At 42.8% G+C, this 18,396-nt stretch overlaps 1 protein-coding gene across 1 annotated transcript in view; it reads right to left on the bottom strand.

Annotated features, from left to right (window-relative positions):
* Window positions 1-18,396, bottom strand: part of tln1 (talin 1) — a 111,398-nt gene that overhangs the window by 36,821 nt on the left and 56,181 nt on the right. Inside the window, exons 12-30 of the mRNA XM_071517048.1 lie at window positions 18,011-18,112; window positions 17,822-17,898; window positions 16,635-16,815; window positions 15,387-15,500; window positions 15,149-15,257; window positions 13,705-13,913; window positions 13,420-13,518; window positions 11,844-12,011; window positions 10,213-10,507; window positions 8,841-9,007; window positions 8,579-8,707; window positions 6,030-6,143; window positions 4,400-4,513; window positions 3,553-3,687; window positions 2,561-2,689; window positions 2,186-2,288; window positions 758-966; window positions 431-550; window positions 79-276 (exon numbers count right to left, since the gene is read on the bottom strand). Coding sequence (XP_071373149.1) covers window positions 79-276; window positions 431-550; window positions 758-966; window positions 2,186-2,288; window positions 2,561-2,689; window positions 3,553-3,687; window positions 4,400-4,513; window positions 6,030-6,143; window positions 8,579-8,707; window positions 8,841-9,007; window positions 10,213-10,507; window positions 11,844-12,011; window positions 13,420-13,518; window positions 13,705-13,913; window positions 15,149-15,257; window positions 15,387-15,500; window positions 16,635-16,815; window positions 17,822-17,898; window positions 18,011-18,112 — 2,772 coding nt within the window. The remainder of the gene's footprint in view (window positions 1-78; window positions 277-430; window positions 551-757; window positions 967-2,185; window positions 2,289-2,560; window positions 2,690-3,552; window positions 3,688-4,399; window positions 4,514-6,029; window positions 6,144-8,578; window positions 8,708-8,840; window positions 9,008-10,212; window positions 10,508-11,843; window positions 12,012-13,419; window positions 13,519-13,704; window positions 13,914-15,148; window positions 15,258-15,386; window positions 15,501-16,634; window positions 16,816-17,821; window positions 17,899-18,010; window positions 18,113-18,396) is intronic.

Below are 18,396 nucleotides of genomic sequence, written 5' to 3'. Positions count from 1 at the left end.
AATAACTACATACTGTATGTAGTTGAAATAAATATATATATATATAATTTGACAATGAAATGAAATGAGAATGCTCACCTGGGATGTGCCGGCCATGTCAACGCCGGCCTCGAGGAAGCTGCTGAAATCCTGCCCAAACTTGCTGGTGGCCCTGGCCAGGTCCTGGGTGGTCCCCCTGGACGACTGGACCAGCTCGTTGGCCGACTGGTTCAGACCGGCCGCTGCCTCGTTCAGCTGGGCCTGAACCTCCTGGAAACTCATTCCACTGGACGGGAACTGAGGAGGACAGGGGCAGAGAAATGAGAGGGGTTACGAAAACCATTTTCAAGTCCAGTTCTGTGTCTTTGGATAATGCCGGCATTCGCTTTGTAAGAGTGAGGCGTTCTGCCTTAAACTGCACATTTGATATAAAGAGGGATTGTATACTAACAGAATCAGCCAGTAGCGTCTTGCTGGCTTCGCCCACGGTGCGAATGGCGTTGTCCACATCCCTCTGGCCTGGAAGGCAGTTCACAGACCGGTTCAGGGCCTGAGACACTGCCTTAGCCACCTACACACACACACAGAATTATTACTATGAGTACACACAAAGTTTCGTACCCTTCAGCATCATACATTTCGTACTTTCTACTCTCATATTCATGCGCATTACATTCTCTTCAACGATTACTGGTCACTGAGATGCTTGCGTTATTACTGCTATTATTGAATCTGCTTTGTCTTAATTAGTCTGTCCTCTGTCCTCTGTCTCTCTGACCTGGGCCAGCCTCTGCTGACTCTCCGGGTCTCCCGGCTTGGAGATGGCCCTCTTGGTCTCTTCGATCAGGTTGGCCGACTTGTCCATGACGTCCGCGGCACAGTCCAGCATGGCGTTGCGGGCAAGCGGGTCGGCCGTGGTGGCGGCGACTCCTCGAGCGGATGAGGCCAGGGAGCGCAGGGCCTGGGCAACATCTCTGGCTGCCATGCCTGGGACACAACAGGAGAGACCGGGTGTCGGAGAGAGCAGGTCCAAACAAGGTCCAAACAAGCTGAAAAGTCCTAAGTCCTAGGTCCAAGGTCCTAAGCTGAAACACGTACAGTAGGTGGTGTTTGTAAAATATATTTACCCTCCAAATAAAGGTATTTGATACCTTTATTTCATATAAAAGGTAGTTGAAACCTGGATTTATATACTTTCTTGATGTTACAAGTATTTTTCCATTGTTACGTTTTCTATTTACTTCGTTCCAACCCATGAGCGCCTGTGAAGTTGGTTTGAAATCCTTATGCACTCCAAATGGAATTCTAAAATGTCTGGCAAGGGAGAAGGCAAGAAAAAAGACAATGAAGGCACCCAAGAAACCAAAGACCAATGATGAGGACTTGGCCTTTAAGACCCTTGATTAACTTACATCTACATTCTTTTCAATAATTCCACCATACTTTGGTGAAGAGACTTACTTTAAAATTTGTCCCGTCGTAAATCTCTGTGGCTTTCCGGCAAGCCCTTACGCGCATTTATGTTCCATTCAGAGTCTTTGGAATACATCCGTAAACTTACCCATCGCTGACTAAGAAAATCAGTCCTCATACCTTTTTTAGCTGGCTACTGCAAAACTTTGATAACACCGAGAGGTGAAATGGTCAATCAAAACATTTATTTGCCAAAAAGTTGGTGTATTCCTATAAACGACAAGCAACATATTCAGATGCAGATTGTAACGTCCACTCCTAATAGTTGCCTCCTTTAAAATTGACAGTAAATCCCTCATCTCTCTTGTTCCCCATCCATCGGCGACCTGAGAATGTATTTTTGACAAGTATGTTACTATCCGAGTTGCCTGCCACCTCTTTGGTTTGCATTATCTTTCTGGTTAGATCTCCATGTGAAAGTTTATTTTCATCTATGTGGTTGCTATTGGTTGACTGGAAACACAATGCATTTCCACTTTGTTGTGGCCAAATTTGACTCTCTGGAAGTGGTTTGGGTGATCGGATCTTAATCTTAATGCGTCTATAGTGCATTTACACCTGGATTTGATGCGTTTTTGTTATTACAATCTGATCACCCAGGATGCAGGTTAATGCCAGATGCAAAGAGTCAGTCATTTTAAAAGAGAACGAATGAATGAGTAAACATTTTGGATATGCTTTCCAGAGATGTTTTCTACTGCTTTTGTTCCAAGTGCGTTTATGTGAAAGGTACCTGTGTAGTTTTCGTTGCCCTGGGTGGCCTCGCTCAGAAGCTGGGCGATGGCCGAGCTCACAGCCTTGGTGCTGGTCCCCAGATCCTGGGAGCACTTCTCCAACTGAACAACACAAAATAGTGAGACTAAACTGCTAAGAAAACATAGCATCCCTTGTAGCTCTTGTTCTATTGTTTTCTTTCTTTTCTTAGCACTTCTGTTACATGATGGTTCTATGGGCACTAAAGCCCTGACTCAGCACTCATCATTTTGGTTACTAGTAATGTTGGTGATCTACGATTTGAAGCTTACTGTCCTCAGCGGAAGTCATTGGCACAGCTGGTGAAAAAAATGTGGGGAAGAAAGTGTGTGTGTGTGTGTGTACAGCTGCTCACCGTCTCTCCCGGCAGGGGTTTGAGTTTCCCTGCCTCGGCGGAGGCCTTCGCCTCCTGCATGTCCTTCTCCAGACCCCTCACCATCGAGAGAGCATTATCTATCTCCAGTGGACCACATGCTTCCTGAGCCTACACACACACACACACACACAGAGAAACACACACAGACAGTCAGACACAGAGACACAAACATAGTGAGCGTTATGTCAATATTGCGAATGCCACACTGGAGCGCCGGCTGTGTTTGCAGTAGGCTTGAAAAATATGGATGTGTGAATGATGGATATGTATGTAACAAATTTCCATATCCATATTATGTATATTATGTATTACTTCCCAACTCAAACTCCTCCCTCAGTCTATATGAATCACATAGACTGAACCCAGCAGGACAGAGATGCCTTAGTATAGAGCAGTGGTTCTCAACGTGGGGTCTGGGGACCACCAGGGGTCCTTGAGGAGGTTCCACGGGGTCCCCACCAAATTGATGATTTGTTAAACTTCACCATTATTTCATTTACAAGGGGTTAACACAATTAGAGAATGTAGAAGAATGACTGTTTTGATCAGAGTTTCTCTGTTATCTCTCTACCTACAATACAGATAGTCATGGAATTCTGGACAAAATCATATCTGACAATAAAAATATTCTCAGATTTGGGTCAGAGAGAGTGTACTAAATTAGGGGTCCTTGATATGAGAGGTTGAGAATCACTGGTATAGACCACCTACTGGTGCACACTCAATACAATGTCAGTACAATAGTTATGACTTCAGATCTTCAGATTACTTGTGGCTGATCAGTCATTGTCACAGCACAAATATGAGTTCAGCACCTAGTAGATTTCAGGAATTAGAAAGAAAGTAGTAAAGTACTAGTAAAAACTTTCAGCAGTAGTTTTCAAGCGAAGTTAGACCTGTTCTGGAGCTGTGGAATTACCAAAAACATCAGTCAATTTTATAATACAGTGTATCACGTAAATGGTCAGTACCTTCTGTGAGGCGGTGCGCAGCTCAGCCAGGGCGCTGGCCAGGTTCTTGGCACACTGGCTGAGCTGCATGGCCGAGGCCTGGTCGCCGATGGTGGGCACCGTGGCCTTGGCAGCGGTCACCATCTTGGCACCGGGCTGGCAAAGGAGAAGGAGATAGAAGCTAGCATCAAAAATAGCTTAGCTTTCATTTCAAAGATAGGGCAGGAACACACACAATCACATGAGTGCATTTTAAGGAAAGAGATGGTGGGAAATTCTATAGCCCTTTATCTCAAAGGGATTTACATAGCATCATATACATGTGATATACCATAATACATCATACATGTACACACTACATATATTTATATACACACATCACATACTGTATATCTTATACTACATCACATACCTATTTCATATACATCATTTACTACATCATATACATACTGTACATCATATACTATGTCATATACATACATCATATACCATACTACACACAAACACACTCATGCCTATGAGCATGTCTTTGGAAACACTCTTATCCTAATTTCCATTACATGTATTGCATGTGTTCATGTATATGTATTTTATGATTTTGTGTATGGTCTATCGTCCTAAGAGTTGCATTGAGTTCCTATCAACTTTGAAATTATTATTATTATTAAATTATTTAATCTTGTACTGGACAGTTCCCAGTGTGAATGTGTGGAACTCTGTGAGCGCTAAGCAGGGTGGGACTGGGAAAAAAACACACAGATCTCAGTTGATATTCCCTGGATAACTAAAGGCTAAAATAAAAATAAAATTTAAGTGTATGTATTTAGTGGATGAAGTGACTGTGGTGTGGTGGATTTGGATGTCTGACCTGGAGGAAGTTCTGGCTGGCACCGATGAGGGCGAGCTGGGCGCTGGGGCTGTCGGGCTGGGACTGGCTGCCTCTGACACCCTGGACCAGCTGGGGGATCTGCTCAGCCACCACCTGACAAACACACACACACACAGAGGACATTACATAACATTTTTATAAACTTGATATCATACATTTACTTTAATAACTTAACTGTATTGTACTGGTTATTTTGTGTTTGACATCTTTGCGAGTTTACACTGTCATAGACCTTTACATGACCTTTACCTTTATCTTACCTTTAATACCTTAATGACTGCCATCGGACCCTACACCAACGATTGATTTATTGTTTGCATTGAAGCATTTTATTTGCTTTTAATGTACAAGAACCAAGATGCATGAACTGGAAATAACTAGAAAAAGAATAAGTTCAGCTGCTCTTGGAGGCTGATGGATGCTCTTCAAGAAAAACCAATAAAAAACCCCAATAAAAACCAACGCATTTCAGCAACATGCCTTCATCAGGGTTACATGAAACAAGAACAACAGAGCTTAAATACCTATCTAGAATGGCACACATTTTTTTTGTTTTAACAGGTTTGGTTATGGTTGTTTTAACTTGGAAATATTTCCCACAGGAGATGGTAAGATATCGGTTATAGGCATGACGTTACTGTGAAACCACTGGGGAAGGTTTGCTTTAGTATACGGTGCTCGCCTGGTGAACTTACATGGTAGCTGCAGTGAAATAACTGAAAATGATTTGACGTTTTGAAAAGGAGACACATGGATTCTTCTCATAAAGCTCATTAATGTCGTGTAAGGACTGGTTAGGTAGGCTACTGTAAGGACTGGATAGATACTGTGAAACTACTGGGATTGGTCACACATGGATTCTTCTCGTAAAACTCATTCATCTCCTGCAAGGACTGGGTAGGTACTGTAAGGACTGAGTAGTTACTGTGAAACTACTGGGACTGGTTTGCTTTAGAATACGGTGCTCACCTGGGGAAGTTACATGGTAGCTGCAGTGAAATAACTGAAAATGATTTGACGTTTGACAAAGAGCCACACGGCTTCTTCTCGTAAAACTCATTCATCTCCTGTAAGGACTGGGTAGGTACTGATAACTACATGATAACTTCTGTTAGGCATAGCGATAACTCTGAATTCCTCTGAGGTTCTTCACTGCGAAATTATCCAAATGTCCTGTAAGGACCGAGAAGCAACTGATAATTATAGGGTCAGTACTGATAATGATAAAATAAACTGAATTATACCTCCTGGGAGATGTAACTGTAACTACTGTCTAACTCTGACTAATGCGCACTAACCACCAGGTAACTTCTGCAAGTTCTATTTCTTCTAGTTCTTGCAATATCTGGCAGCTACCCTGTTCTTTCAGCATCGTATGCTAAAGTCGTACCAAAGTTTCATCTAATCTCATCTTATCTTAAAGCCAGTGATTGCAGATAGAATGCAATGTAACAGGGTGCTTATAGCACATGTGAGACTGTAAAACACAGGAAAAAGAGAGACAGTCAAAGGGAGGAATGACATATGGTTGAAAAAGCAACCCAACCATCTGAACTGTCCAGTGAGGCGAAGAAACAAAAAAAAAAAGCATGCGAGAGGTGTGTTTTACCTTGCAGCTCTGGACGAGCTGCTGCTGGGCCGCCAAGTTCTTATTGGACGAGGCGGCGTGCTGGGCGGCGGCGATGGTCTGAGTGGCGGCTGCTGCGGCCTGTTTCGCCGCATTCTGCCAGGAAACAAGAAGGGGCGAATAGAGATGTTTGAGACAGCTGAGAGTCTTTGCAATCTTTGAAGTTTTTCAGTTTTTTTTTGCGAATAAAGAAAAACTCAACAAAGCATTTATGATTTTCAGCTTCTGAACTGGCGAGCGGGGATCTTTGACGGACAGTTTAAACTCTGACACTCCGCCCCCCTTCTTACATTCCATAAGGATTTGAAACCTAACTTGATATTAAAGCATGGAGCAGTGTACATGTCAAGACAAGCCCTGACCCGTCAGATTCATGTTTCTGGTAACACTTTACAATAAGGGTACATTAATTAAGGGTAAGTTAATGCTCAATAAGCATTAACTAACCCTTAATTAACAGTTAACTTATGTGTCTGGTAATCATTTACTAATGGTGTTCATGTTAACTAAGGTATTAATTTATACATAATTTAATAGTCATCTTTATAAACTATTAAATAATGTATAAATTAATACCATAGTTAACATGAACACATTAGTAAATTATTACCAGACACATTAGTTAACTGTTAATTAAGGGTTAGTTATTAAGCATTAACTAACCCTTAGTTAATGTACCCTTATTGTAAAGTGTTAACATGTTTCCCAGCTGCAAAGCTATTACCAGACCTGTTTGTCAGCTTGTGCTTGTTTCTCACGCTGTTCTGTGGTAAACCGAAGCAGCCAAAGTATATTTATCTACTACAGAGGTGAGCTACCTGGGGAAGTCGGCTGTGGGTGGTCGGTTGAGAAAAGTTGGCCACGGCTGAACGTTTACTGGTAATCTGTCTTCAACAGCCAATCAGATTTCCCCCCTTCCTTGTTTCCCTACCAATGCGATTCCTTTTATGAACAATAGTTCCCCCTGGCAAGCGGATGAGAGGTTGATTCCAGCCATTCAAAGCTTCCCAGTTCCCTACAACGTTAATCTGAAAGACTACTGGAATAATACTTGAAGAACGGTTGCATCGATCGTTGGGGCTGATGACAAGCTCTGAAGTTGTTTTATGGAGTTTTTCCCGTTTTTCTGTCGCTTCTCGCCTCCATCTCCTTTGCTTTTCTGTCACTTGTCGCCTCCATCTCCTTCCCTTTTCTGTCGCTTCTCGCCTCCATCTCCTTCCCTTTTCTGTCACTTCTCGCCCTCCATCTCCTTTCCTTTTCTGTCGCTTCTCGCCTCCATCTCCTTTCCTTTTCTGTCGCTTCTCGCCTCCATCTCCTTTCCTTTTCTGTCGCTTCTCGCCCTCCATCTCCTTTCCTTTTCTGTCGCTTCTCGCCCTCCATCTCCTTACCTTTTCTGTCACTTCTCGCCTCCATCTCCTTTCCTTTTCTGTCACTTCTCGCCTACATCTCCTTTCCTTTTCTGTCACTTCTCGCCTCTATCTCCTTTCCTTTTCTGTCGCTTCTCGCCCTCCATCTCCTTTCCTTTTCTGTCGCTTCTCGCCCTCCATCTCCTTCCCTTTTCTGTCTCTTCTCGCCTCTATCTCCTTTCCTTTTCTGTCGCTTCTCGCCCTCCATCTCCTTTCCTTTTCTGTCGCTTCTCGCCTCCATCTCCTTTGCTTTCCTGTCACTTCTCGCCTCTATCTCCTTTCCTTTTCTGTCGCTTCTCGCCCTCCATCTCCTTCCCTTTTCTGTCACTTCTCGCCTCTATCTCCTTTCCTTTTCTGTCACTTCTCCCCTCCATCTCCTTTGCTTTCCTGTCACTTCTCGCCTCTATCTCCTTTCCTTTTCTGTCGCTTCTCGCCCTCCATCTCCTTCCCTTTTCTGTCACTTCTCGCCTCTATCTCCTTTCCTTTTCTGTCGCTTCTCGCCCTCCATCTCCTTTCCTTTACTGTCGCTTCTCGCCTCCATCTCCTTTCCTTTTCTGACGCTTCTCGCCTCCATCTCCTTCCCTTTTCTGTCACTTCTCGCCTCTATCTCCTTTCCTTTTCTGTCGCTTCTCGCCCTCCATCTCCTTTCCTTTTCTGTCGCTTCTCGCCCTCCATCTCCTTTCCTTTTCTGTCGCTTCTCGCCCTCCATCTCCTTTCCTTTTCTGTCGCTTCTCGCCTCCATCTCCTTTCCTTTTCTGACGCTTCTCGCCTCCATCTCCTTTCCTTTTCTGTCGCTTCTCGCCCTCCATCTCCTTTCCTTTTCTGTCGCTTCTCGCCCTCCATCTCCTTACCTTTTCTGTCACTTCTCGCCTCCATCTCCTTTCCTTTTCTGTCACTTCTCGCCTACATCTCCTTTCCTTTTCTGTCGCTTCTCGCCCTCCATCTCCTTTCCTTTTCTGTCGCTTCTCGCCCTCCATCTCCTTCCCTTTTCTGTCTCTTCTCGCCTCTATCTCCTTTCCTTTTCTGTCGCTTCTCGCCCTCCATCTCCTTTCCTTTTCTGTCGCTTCTCGCCTCCATCTCCTTTCCTTTTCTGTCTTTCCTTGCCTCCGCCTCCTTTCCTTTTACCTCCAGCTTGTTGACCAGCCGCTTCTTGATGGCGTTCTGTGCGGCGGCGTTGGTGGCCATGCGGAGACCCTCGGCGGCCTCCCGCAACTTCTGCTGCTGCTCCTCGCTGTCAGGGTTTGCTGCTGCGCCCTAGGGTGACACACACACACACTTATTATCATACACTAAACCAATCAAGACTAAATTCATGCACTGCACACGCATACAAACACCTGTTCATACTGTAAACACACATACAATAGAAGAGAAACATAATACAAACCTTAGCGGCCTCCACCATCTTGGCAGTGGCGTCGGCCAACAGCTTGGCAGCTGACAGCAGCTTGCGCGAGTTCTCCAGGTCTGACTCGCCCTCGGCGTCCATCTTGATGGCGTTGACCAGGTCGGAGGTGGCCTGGGCCAGGATGCGCGCCTGGCGCACCATCTCACCTGGCAGATGAGAGGAGAGAGGAAGGAAGAGAAGAAGAACTGTTTAAAAGGAAAATTCCACCCGTGGATCCTCTTATGCGGTTATCATGAATTTGTGATGTTTTTTGGTGTGCCCACTTTCTCTCAACCTGCCTCGTCTACTTCTACTTCAGTTAGTGATTTCCTACATTTCCCAGAATGCCTTTCTGTCAACCCCCCAGAGAAGGGGTGTGAGCTTGTTGCATTCAGCTGCGAGTTATATGTGTAGGTGGAGAGAGCGATAGTGATATGGATAACGGAGCTCAAGGTATTCTGCCTCTTCTATGATGGAGTCAGGTGTCACCTTCTATAGAGTACAACAGGTGATGATATCACCTGGTGCCAAAGACCAGCCAATAGCAGATGGCTAGTTCAGTACCCTACTTTTCACCATTAGGTGTCAGGCTTTAGTTACTCTTTAAGAGTGAAAGAAAATTACATATTTACAGATTAAGAGGAAGCATGTGCAGTGAAACCCGCAGACATAGAACTGAAACCCTGGGGAATGCCAAATTTAGAAATAGAAAGAAAGAGCAGCAGCATGTGATGATCAACAGTATTGAAGGTACTTAAATCAAGAAAAAAGACAACAGACACTGAGCCCTGGTCAGTCTGTAACAACACACTGCTGTGGGCTGACGCCAGACTGGAGAACGACAGGAATCTCATGTTGCCATGAGCATAAAAAGGCATAGCCGATTTATGCGCTCATGAATTATAGTAAAGTAAACCAAAGGCCTGTGTTAGTGTTCCTTTCACCTCTTTGGCTCCAACACCAACTAACACTAACAACAATCGGAGAATGCATTTCAAAAATGTTCTCTCTGACTGGAAGAATTTGATTTGACCCCCATTTGATGAGATTTTGTCTCTCGGACCCAAACCTGAGAATATTTTCATTGTTAGATATGATTTTGTCCAGAATTCCATGACTATCTGTATTGTAGGAAGAGAGATTAGAGAAGAGGAAGAGAGAACAGAGAAACTATGATCAAAATAGTCATTCTTCTACATCTTCAAATTGCGTTAACCTCTTGGAAATTAAATAATGGTGAAGTTTAACAATTCATCAATTTGCCGGGGACCCCCTGGAACTCCCCCTCAAGGACCCCTGGCGGTCCCTGGACCCCCACGTTGAGAACTACACTGCCCCCCCCCCCCCCCACCACAGACTCCCTTCCACCTACCAGCGTCTCCCATGGAGCTGAAGATGTTCTCGGTGACGTCCAGGATGCGGTCGGTGGCTTCCCCGTGGCGTCCGATGGGCTGGCCCCCGCTCGCGTACTGCTTGATGTGCTGGAGCAGCTCGTTGAGGGCCTGGGTGACGCCCGTGGCGGCCACGCCCACCTGCTTCAGGAGGCCCTCGTCGCTGGTGGCGCCCTGCGACGCCTCCACGCAGCCTTCCACCGACTTGGCCACCAGTTTGCCCGCTTCGATCAGCTGCTCCTGGCACACGGGGGAGCTGATGGTCGGGGCCACCACCTGGAGGCGGAGGAGGGCGAAGGAGCGTGGAAGAAAGAGAGATTATGCTGCATTCACATCGTATGGGAAAAGCAGAGATATGAGCTCCCAACTAGAAAATGCCGTTCACCTCACTCGCGGTTTAGAAGTGGACCCCAATTTATCCAGCTTCCTAAATTCTGACATCACCAACAACTGTATACGTATTGTCAAGTGTAGGGATATATTCTAATGATATTAAGTAATAATAATACGCCAAGTGACATCAGCGGTGCCACAACACATAGTTCTTTTAAAAGTCGACTTAAAACATTTCTTTTTACTGCTGTTTTTAACTTAACACACTAATTTGTTGTTTTTAGAGCAAATGTCTGCTGCTGTTTTACCTGAATCTATACACACTTTAAATTGTCTTTGTCCTCTGCATGTGTGCATGTGTATGTATGAATGTTTTTATGTATGATGACGTGTATGTTCTTATTTTATTATACATCTATTGCTCTTGGCCCTGTGAAGCACATTGTGTTGCTTTTTGTATGAAATGTGCTATGCAAATAAAATTTGACTTGACTTTGACTAATATTAAGTATTAAAAAGTCTTGGAACAGTATGAAAAGGTGTGAAAAAGCTGAGAATATCAGGAGACACCAAAGTCTACAGAAAATGCAATCATGTTGTTTGACAGGGAGCTTGGACACGTGAACATCAAGTCATTCAGATGGTAGTTCCCATAGGGTATGAATACAGCATTATGGCAGGGGGGCTGCACAATTAATTGTAGATAATCATATATCGTGATTTTATTGTTTGCACAATTAATAATCATGTAATTCGTCAATATTGAAGTGTTTCTTAGGTTTTCTGTTCCCTTGAAAGTCCTGGTATGGCATATCGAGCACAAAGTGGAAAAGAATGAATCAGCTCGATGTTAGAGTGGAAAATGCTGAGTCTTAACATGCAAATGTTGTTTTGGTTCCTAAAAGTGGATCATCGTGTGTCATTTGGAGATACTTTTGTTTTAAGCCAGATGATGAGAAACAAGTATTACATGTTCTAAAGTATTCAATTCAATATAATAGACTTTATTTATCCACAAGGGGCCATTCGATTCTGGGCACTCATCAGACAAACGCAAAAATGCATCAAGGTTGTAGCTGCACCCCAAAGTAATAAAGTAATAATTGTTTAATATTTGAATATTGTAACACAGGACCACAATAACAGTAAGACAGTAAGAGTGAAAACAAGCAAGTGCAATAAAATAATTTAGTTTCCTGAACCTGAGACAATGAATGTCATAACTGCATAACTGTATGATGGGTAGGTGGGTAGATATATGTAAAATGTGCTGTCTTACCCTTGTGCATGCCACCAGCTGAGAGGTGGACAGAGCGCACTGAGTGGCTGCAGCGATGACCCGGTTCTGCTGGGCCGAGTCCTCGGTCTTCTGGGCCACGTTCTTGGCTTTCAGCACCAGAGCCGCTGCGGCGTTAGCCACGGCTTTAGCCAGCTGCATTAGCATGTCCTGCCGATGGCAAAAAGACACACGATAGTTAGCATTAAGTAGCACCGACTGCTAAATCATACATAGGTGAGAGTCCAAAGTGAAGGATAAAAAATATTACTATTGATTATGCGTACTTATTGTTTGGCAAAACAATCCTGGAATGTTATCTGTCAAATTATTTAGATATATGAAATTTTAAATTAAGTGAGGAAAGTAAATCTAGTGCTACAGAAAAAGAGGGAAATTGAGAGAAAAGACATTTAGTACAAAGGTAAAGAGAGTGTCCCATTGATGCTTGAGGTAATGAAAATTGACTAGGGTGCTTTGTCCCTTTAAACAAGGGTTTTCTCTCCTATGTCATCATTCAGTTTTTTGTTGTCACATCCAAGGGTGTCTATTGCATCACTTTCGCCATATGGGTAGAGCTGGAATTTCAATTTCATGTTCAAACTGCATTGTATATATGGTCCATTTATTATAGGCTACATATTAACATGGGGAAATTCAGAGGGTAGCTCTTAGTAGAAGGAAGATGGATAGGCTCTCTAACTGAATTACTGAACCAAAACCCCATGAAATATAATAACACAAACTTTTTAACACATAGATGTACTTTTAAAACCTTGTTTGGACAGTCAAGGCCACATAACCAAGTGATGCTTGCCTTCTAACCAAGGGGATTTTGCCATTTTAACTTTGCTTCAAACGTTCTGACATACAGATCAGAACTGAAGTGTTAGATTGAACAGTAACTTTGTCTGTACCTTTGAGAAATCAAATTAATTCCCTTTGCACATTTATAAGCAAATATCATTGGTTATTTGTAAAAAGCACCGGACTCAATGCATGTGAAATGATGAAAGAGTAAGGGAGAGTAATGCATGAGATATGACTCTAAACTGGAGTCATCTGACAGTAGTTTGGAATTAAGATAGATTGGATTACATATCACCATTAAGTTACTCACGCATACTAATTAAGGAGGATCTAAGAACGATTAGCATGATTGCCCATTGAGAGTGATTGGTTTGTCTTATGGACACATTTGTTACCAGCATTTGACTATTAGAGGAGACTCTCCGCCTTGCACCCATGAAAGATCCTTTACCTAGAAACTGTCCAATGTAGATGTACAAAAAAATGGGTTATATTATACAACTTTATTATACAACCAAAGCCACTGAGTGTATAATACAGTCACTTACAATCCTGGCAAATATAATAGACTTTTTAGATCACACATACACTGCAGTGGTTCCCATGAAGATGTCTATTAGTGGGGATCCACTACAATACTCCATTGACACAACACCATACAACACCATCTTCTCCACTGCTGACTATGTATATCCTACCTACCAAAAACCAACCTAAAAAACACAGGCAACACCGCATCGTGGCTTGGTGAAAGTTGAGGTGGACTTACCTGGAAGTGCGGATCCGTGTCCGTCTCTCCGATGTGAGACAGCAGCTCGCCGCTGGCCTGGCCGACGTTCCCCGCGGCCTGCAGCAGGTTCTGACGAGGCTGCAGCCAAAACACACCAGTTAGACGACCGAAAAAAACCTGAATATTATCATTTCAAACTGAGACAAGAAACCGTGGTAGCCGTCTTCAAAAACCCCATAACGGTCGAACCCTACGACCTACGGATATTCCGACCGCACCTTAACCCAAACCCAGTAAGACACAAACAACATGGCAAACACGGACCTCGGTGTTGGCGGGCTGGGCGGTTTTCAGCATGTCGGAAACGGCGCAGGCCAGGTTCTTGGCGGCGCCCAGAAGCTGCTGCCCATTCCCGCCTTCGTCATCCATGAGGGCGGCCAGCAGCTTGACGCCCTTGGACATCTCCGTCAGGTTGGAGGAGATGGTGGTCACGGCGCAGCCCACCGCGGTGTAGTCCGTCTCTGCTGGGTCACCTGGGGACAGGCAGAGGTTTATTGGACCACAGACAACAGACGTGCTTAGTCTTCCTGTAGTGTACCATATCAGGGAATATGGCCTGTGAGTAGTCGCAGAAAACAAGAATAAAAGTGGAAACTTTACTTTGATAGTCCACTGTTGCCTCTCTATAACCCGTCAGTTGATTAATCAACAGACTTTATCAACTGGAGTCATCTTTACACAGCTGTCCCAGGACCGCTCTTCCCTCTTTATCCGCCTTTTACCTGCTATGATCACCTTCACATTGCAGGAGGGGGATCCACAGGAACCACTGGATCTTCCAGGAATGACAAAGTTGTTCTTGTGGATGATTATTGTGTGATATTGTTTTAAAACTGGGCCATTTATACGTTCGGTAGATGCAAGATGTTTCGTTAATATTTCGTGAGCTTAGAATTAGAAGGTTCTATCTGCCTTCAGGATAGTTCTGAGATATTGAGCTTCAAAGTTTTCAGCATCCATTGAGTGAAATGGAGATGGGTCCTTTTGTTTTTAGAAATGACAGGCTCAAAAATAACACCACACATATGTCAACAAACAGACACTCATAGAATAGGTTAATGCGTCTAACTCAGTTTTGACAAAAAGGTCAGATAGAACCTTATAATACCAAGGTCACGATTTGTAGTTTTGCCGGCTGGACTGCTTGAATTGGAACAAAGCCTCCAATAAACTAGCTTTGATTTTTTTTGCAGTTCTCCCTCACTTCAAGAAGACTCAAGCTGTGTAAAAACAGCTTGAGTAACTGTTGACTATCAGCTAGGGAGAAACACATTCCTACACATGAAACTGTTTCATGAGTCAATTGCCTTACTGTCCTATAACCCTATCTTTAACCAGGTTTTATGTGACTAAACTTAAACCTAACCCTAACCTTAACCAAGTTATTTTATGTGCCTGAACTCAATCCTAACCTTAACCAAAGTTGTTGACAGTCTAACAACAGTCCATTGACAGTAATTTGAGACATAAAGTGGCATAAATTACAGATAGTTTGTTGAACATTAGTTGATAGTCAACTGATACACTGTTGAATACATTGAGAGGCAACAGTGAACTATCGAAATAAAATGATACCAGTTAAAATTCTTGTTTCAATTTACTATGAAAGTGTATTGCCAGGAGGATTCTTTATTTCCTCTATTTTGTAAGGAAGTGGATAATGAATTCCCCAGTATAGGAATACAGCTAGGTGTGCCTGTGTTTGTACCTGCAGTGAGGTTAACCATAGAGGCGGTGCCCGCTGTGATGGCGTCCACCTGGGAGTGGATCTCGTGCTTGGACTCATCCATCTTGTTTTTGCGCCAGGCTTGGGAGGCCTTGGACAAAGGGAGAATAGATTTGTACCTCGGATTACGCAACTGAGATCCAGAAGGGACTCCTTGCACAGCACTAGTCTCAAAATCTCAAATATATATATAAAAAAAAAAAAGAGAGCTTTATCTCACAGCGTCTGTTCCGAGAGGCGGCAGGGTGTCGAACTCATCCAGAGAGGCCTGGGCAGCCTGGACGGCCTGCATGCTGGAGTTGATGGTTCCGGTCAGAGCCTGCTGGGCTGATGTCTGTGACAGACAGAACAGAAGGACCATTATTATTAAGGACTACTTGTCCCACTGAGAAAAAAAAAAAAATTAACACAATTTCTGTGTCAATTATATCAGAATATTTAAAGAGTATCCGGTAACACTTTACAATAAGGGTACATTAATTAAGGGTTAATTAATAATAATAAGCATAATAAGAATTAACTAACCCTTAATTAACAGTTAACTAATGTGTCTGGTAATCATTTACTAATGGTGTTCATGTTAACTAAAGTATTCATTTAAACATTATTTAATAGTCATCTTTTTTTTTTAATTTAACAAAAACATGACATAAATCACCAGAAGACAAACAAACAGTAAACACAAATAAAACTTAACACACTAAGTCACACTAAAACAAACCAAAATAATAAACACAAACACATACCATATATCATCACAACTTATATCAGTAGGCCTAACAACCTAAATAAGCAACAAAACATTAGAGGAGAAAGAAAAAAAGAAAAAAAAGAAATCAAATTCTACACTTTTTTTTTTAGCTAAATACAAACTTCTTACCAGCCTTCCGCTTCAATAAACCTTTCCCACCTTTCTAAATGTTTTTTAACGTCATCATTTGTGTTTGCAATATATCCTTCCAGAATAAAATGACATTTAATGAACATTCTAAATTGATTGATATTCAAGGAATCCACGTCAGCAGCTTTAAAAATAAATCTTTTCCCTAACAAAATAATCCGATTAATAAGTCATCTTTAAATTAAATAATGTATAAATTAATACCTTAGTTAACATGAACACCATTAGTAAATTATCACCAGACACATTAGTTAACTGTTAATTAAGGGTTAGTTAATGCTTATTAAGCATGTCACCACCTGTTGTACTCTATGGAAGGTGGCATCATCTGGCACAAACACCAGCCAATAGCAGATGAGCAGTGCAGTACCCTGCTTTTCACCATTAGGTGTCAGGCTTCACCACAGATTTGGGTTTGGGGTTTAGTTACTCTTTAAAATCTTCTGGATTTATGTTTTATATCTTGTCTTTAGTTGTAGCCATCAATTTCAAACTGTCTTCAAAGATGATTTTGCTGCCAAGTCGAAAACAGTTCAAGTATTTTTCAGTGCGTTTGTTTCGTCTTACCAGCGGAGGCATGTGTCCTCGGTGCATCTGCCCACTGGTGATGTGCTGCTTGGCCTGAGGCATGCTGCCCATGTGGAAGTTCTCCGGCCCTCCGGCTCCTGAGCGCATGATGGCCGGCAGGGCCACTGAGCCCGTCTCCGCCTTGCCCACCTTGTTGAACTGCTGCTGCAGCACGGTGGACCTGGGTGGATTAGCAATACAGAGAAATGCAAAGGGAGGAGAGGAGGGGGGTAGAAGAACGCTAAATAAACTCCATAAACTTCACAACGTCTTTGTTCAAACGTTATATATTTTGCTGAATATCTGGTTTGAATGTAATCTATGGCTACAGGATCACTTGGGACTTTTAGTAATAATCCCTGACATTTTCATATGTGTCAAATAAATGCTACGTTTTACTACCATAGTGATTCAGCCTATGGCCAGTTCATGAAAGCTTTTACATTTGCTTTTTAAACACTTGGTGACTGGTATCTCTTTCCTGGGAAAAGTCCTCTGACGCACCGGAAGTGATGCGTTTTACATTTCCAGTTTGTTTGGAATAAACAGAAGAAGAACTGGGTAGTTAGCATGAGCAGCGATAGACACCATGACTGAACATACTTGTCCCCGCATTATACAACACATAGGTGGTATTGAATATGAACTTAGTATCTTAAAGCATTAAGGAGTTATGGCTGTTTCAAGAAAACCTGTTTTTCCTTATCTATATGCAAATTTATGCAGCAAGGCGTTCCAAAATCTAATCGGTTCATTTACTCTATAGGGGGAAGCTGTGTGTATCGTTCCTGACATTAAACACTTAATGTCACACAGGTGAAAAGAGTTTAGGAACAAACCACATAACAATTCCAATCATTTTTGGCATATGTAACTTCTCCAGGTATAGAAAACATATTTTTCTTCAAGACATGGAAAAGTCTGGGAAGAGAAGATGGAATATGACTTTTTTAATCTTGTATTATTATTGATGTTATATTATGTTACTATAAGACGAGTGGTGAATGGTTTTGGACACTCCGTCTCCCAACGTTCCTTCGCATATGAAGTGAAAGAGATATTAGATGCTAAAATGCATCTGGTATCATCATCCACAACATACATGGATTACAAGGAAGTGGACCTTTCTTACAGTCACACACACACACACACACACACACACACACCAAAGTTAACACAGCACTTACTTCTTGGGTGACACAGAGTCTTCCAGCATGGTCGACTCTTCATCTCCCTCCAGGCCAAAGTGGTCTTTGCTCTTTTTCTGTGGACACACAGTATCGCCGTCACTGCTGCCCACTTCATTATACATAGCCTAAAAATATTTAACCATAAATACTGTATAATCTTCGTCCGATATTTGCGAGGGCTGTTACCTTCTTTAGGATGATGTCGATGTAGCCGGCGATCAGCTGAGCTATCTGCTCTCCCTCAGTGGTCTGCACGGAGTAGTAGCCGTCTTGGTAGTCGCCAAAGTCCTAGCGGCAGAAGAGGTATGAGATTTGGGAGATAAAAAATAATAACGTTTTTGAGTGATCGTCCCATTGGTCAATTTAGCCATTACGTGATGAAAACATCGACACCGAAATCGTCCATGCCATCCCCAGTAGACTTTTGGTTTAGGTCTCCGTTCACCAATCAATCCATGAAATGTATTGAATAGAAAAGCCACAGAACAAAGTTATGTCACAGCGTAAAATATCAAACCTAAGTATATCTACTGTACATTCAAAATAATTCCCAACATCCAGACTAAAGCTGC

This window comes from Centroberyx affinis, unplaced genomic scaffold (genome assembly GCF_046629955.1).
Source record: "Centroberyx affinis isolate AG114_WGS23_722 - 3 ecotype Tasmania unplaced genomic scaffold, CSIRO-AGI_Caff_v1 ptg000452l_1, whole genome shotgun sequence".
Lineage (NCBI taxonomy): Eukaryota > Metazoa > Chordata > Actinopteri > Beryciformes > Berycidae > Centroberyx > Centroberyx affinis.
This window is presented reverse-complemented; position numbering and strand designations above follow the sequence as displayed.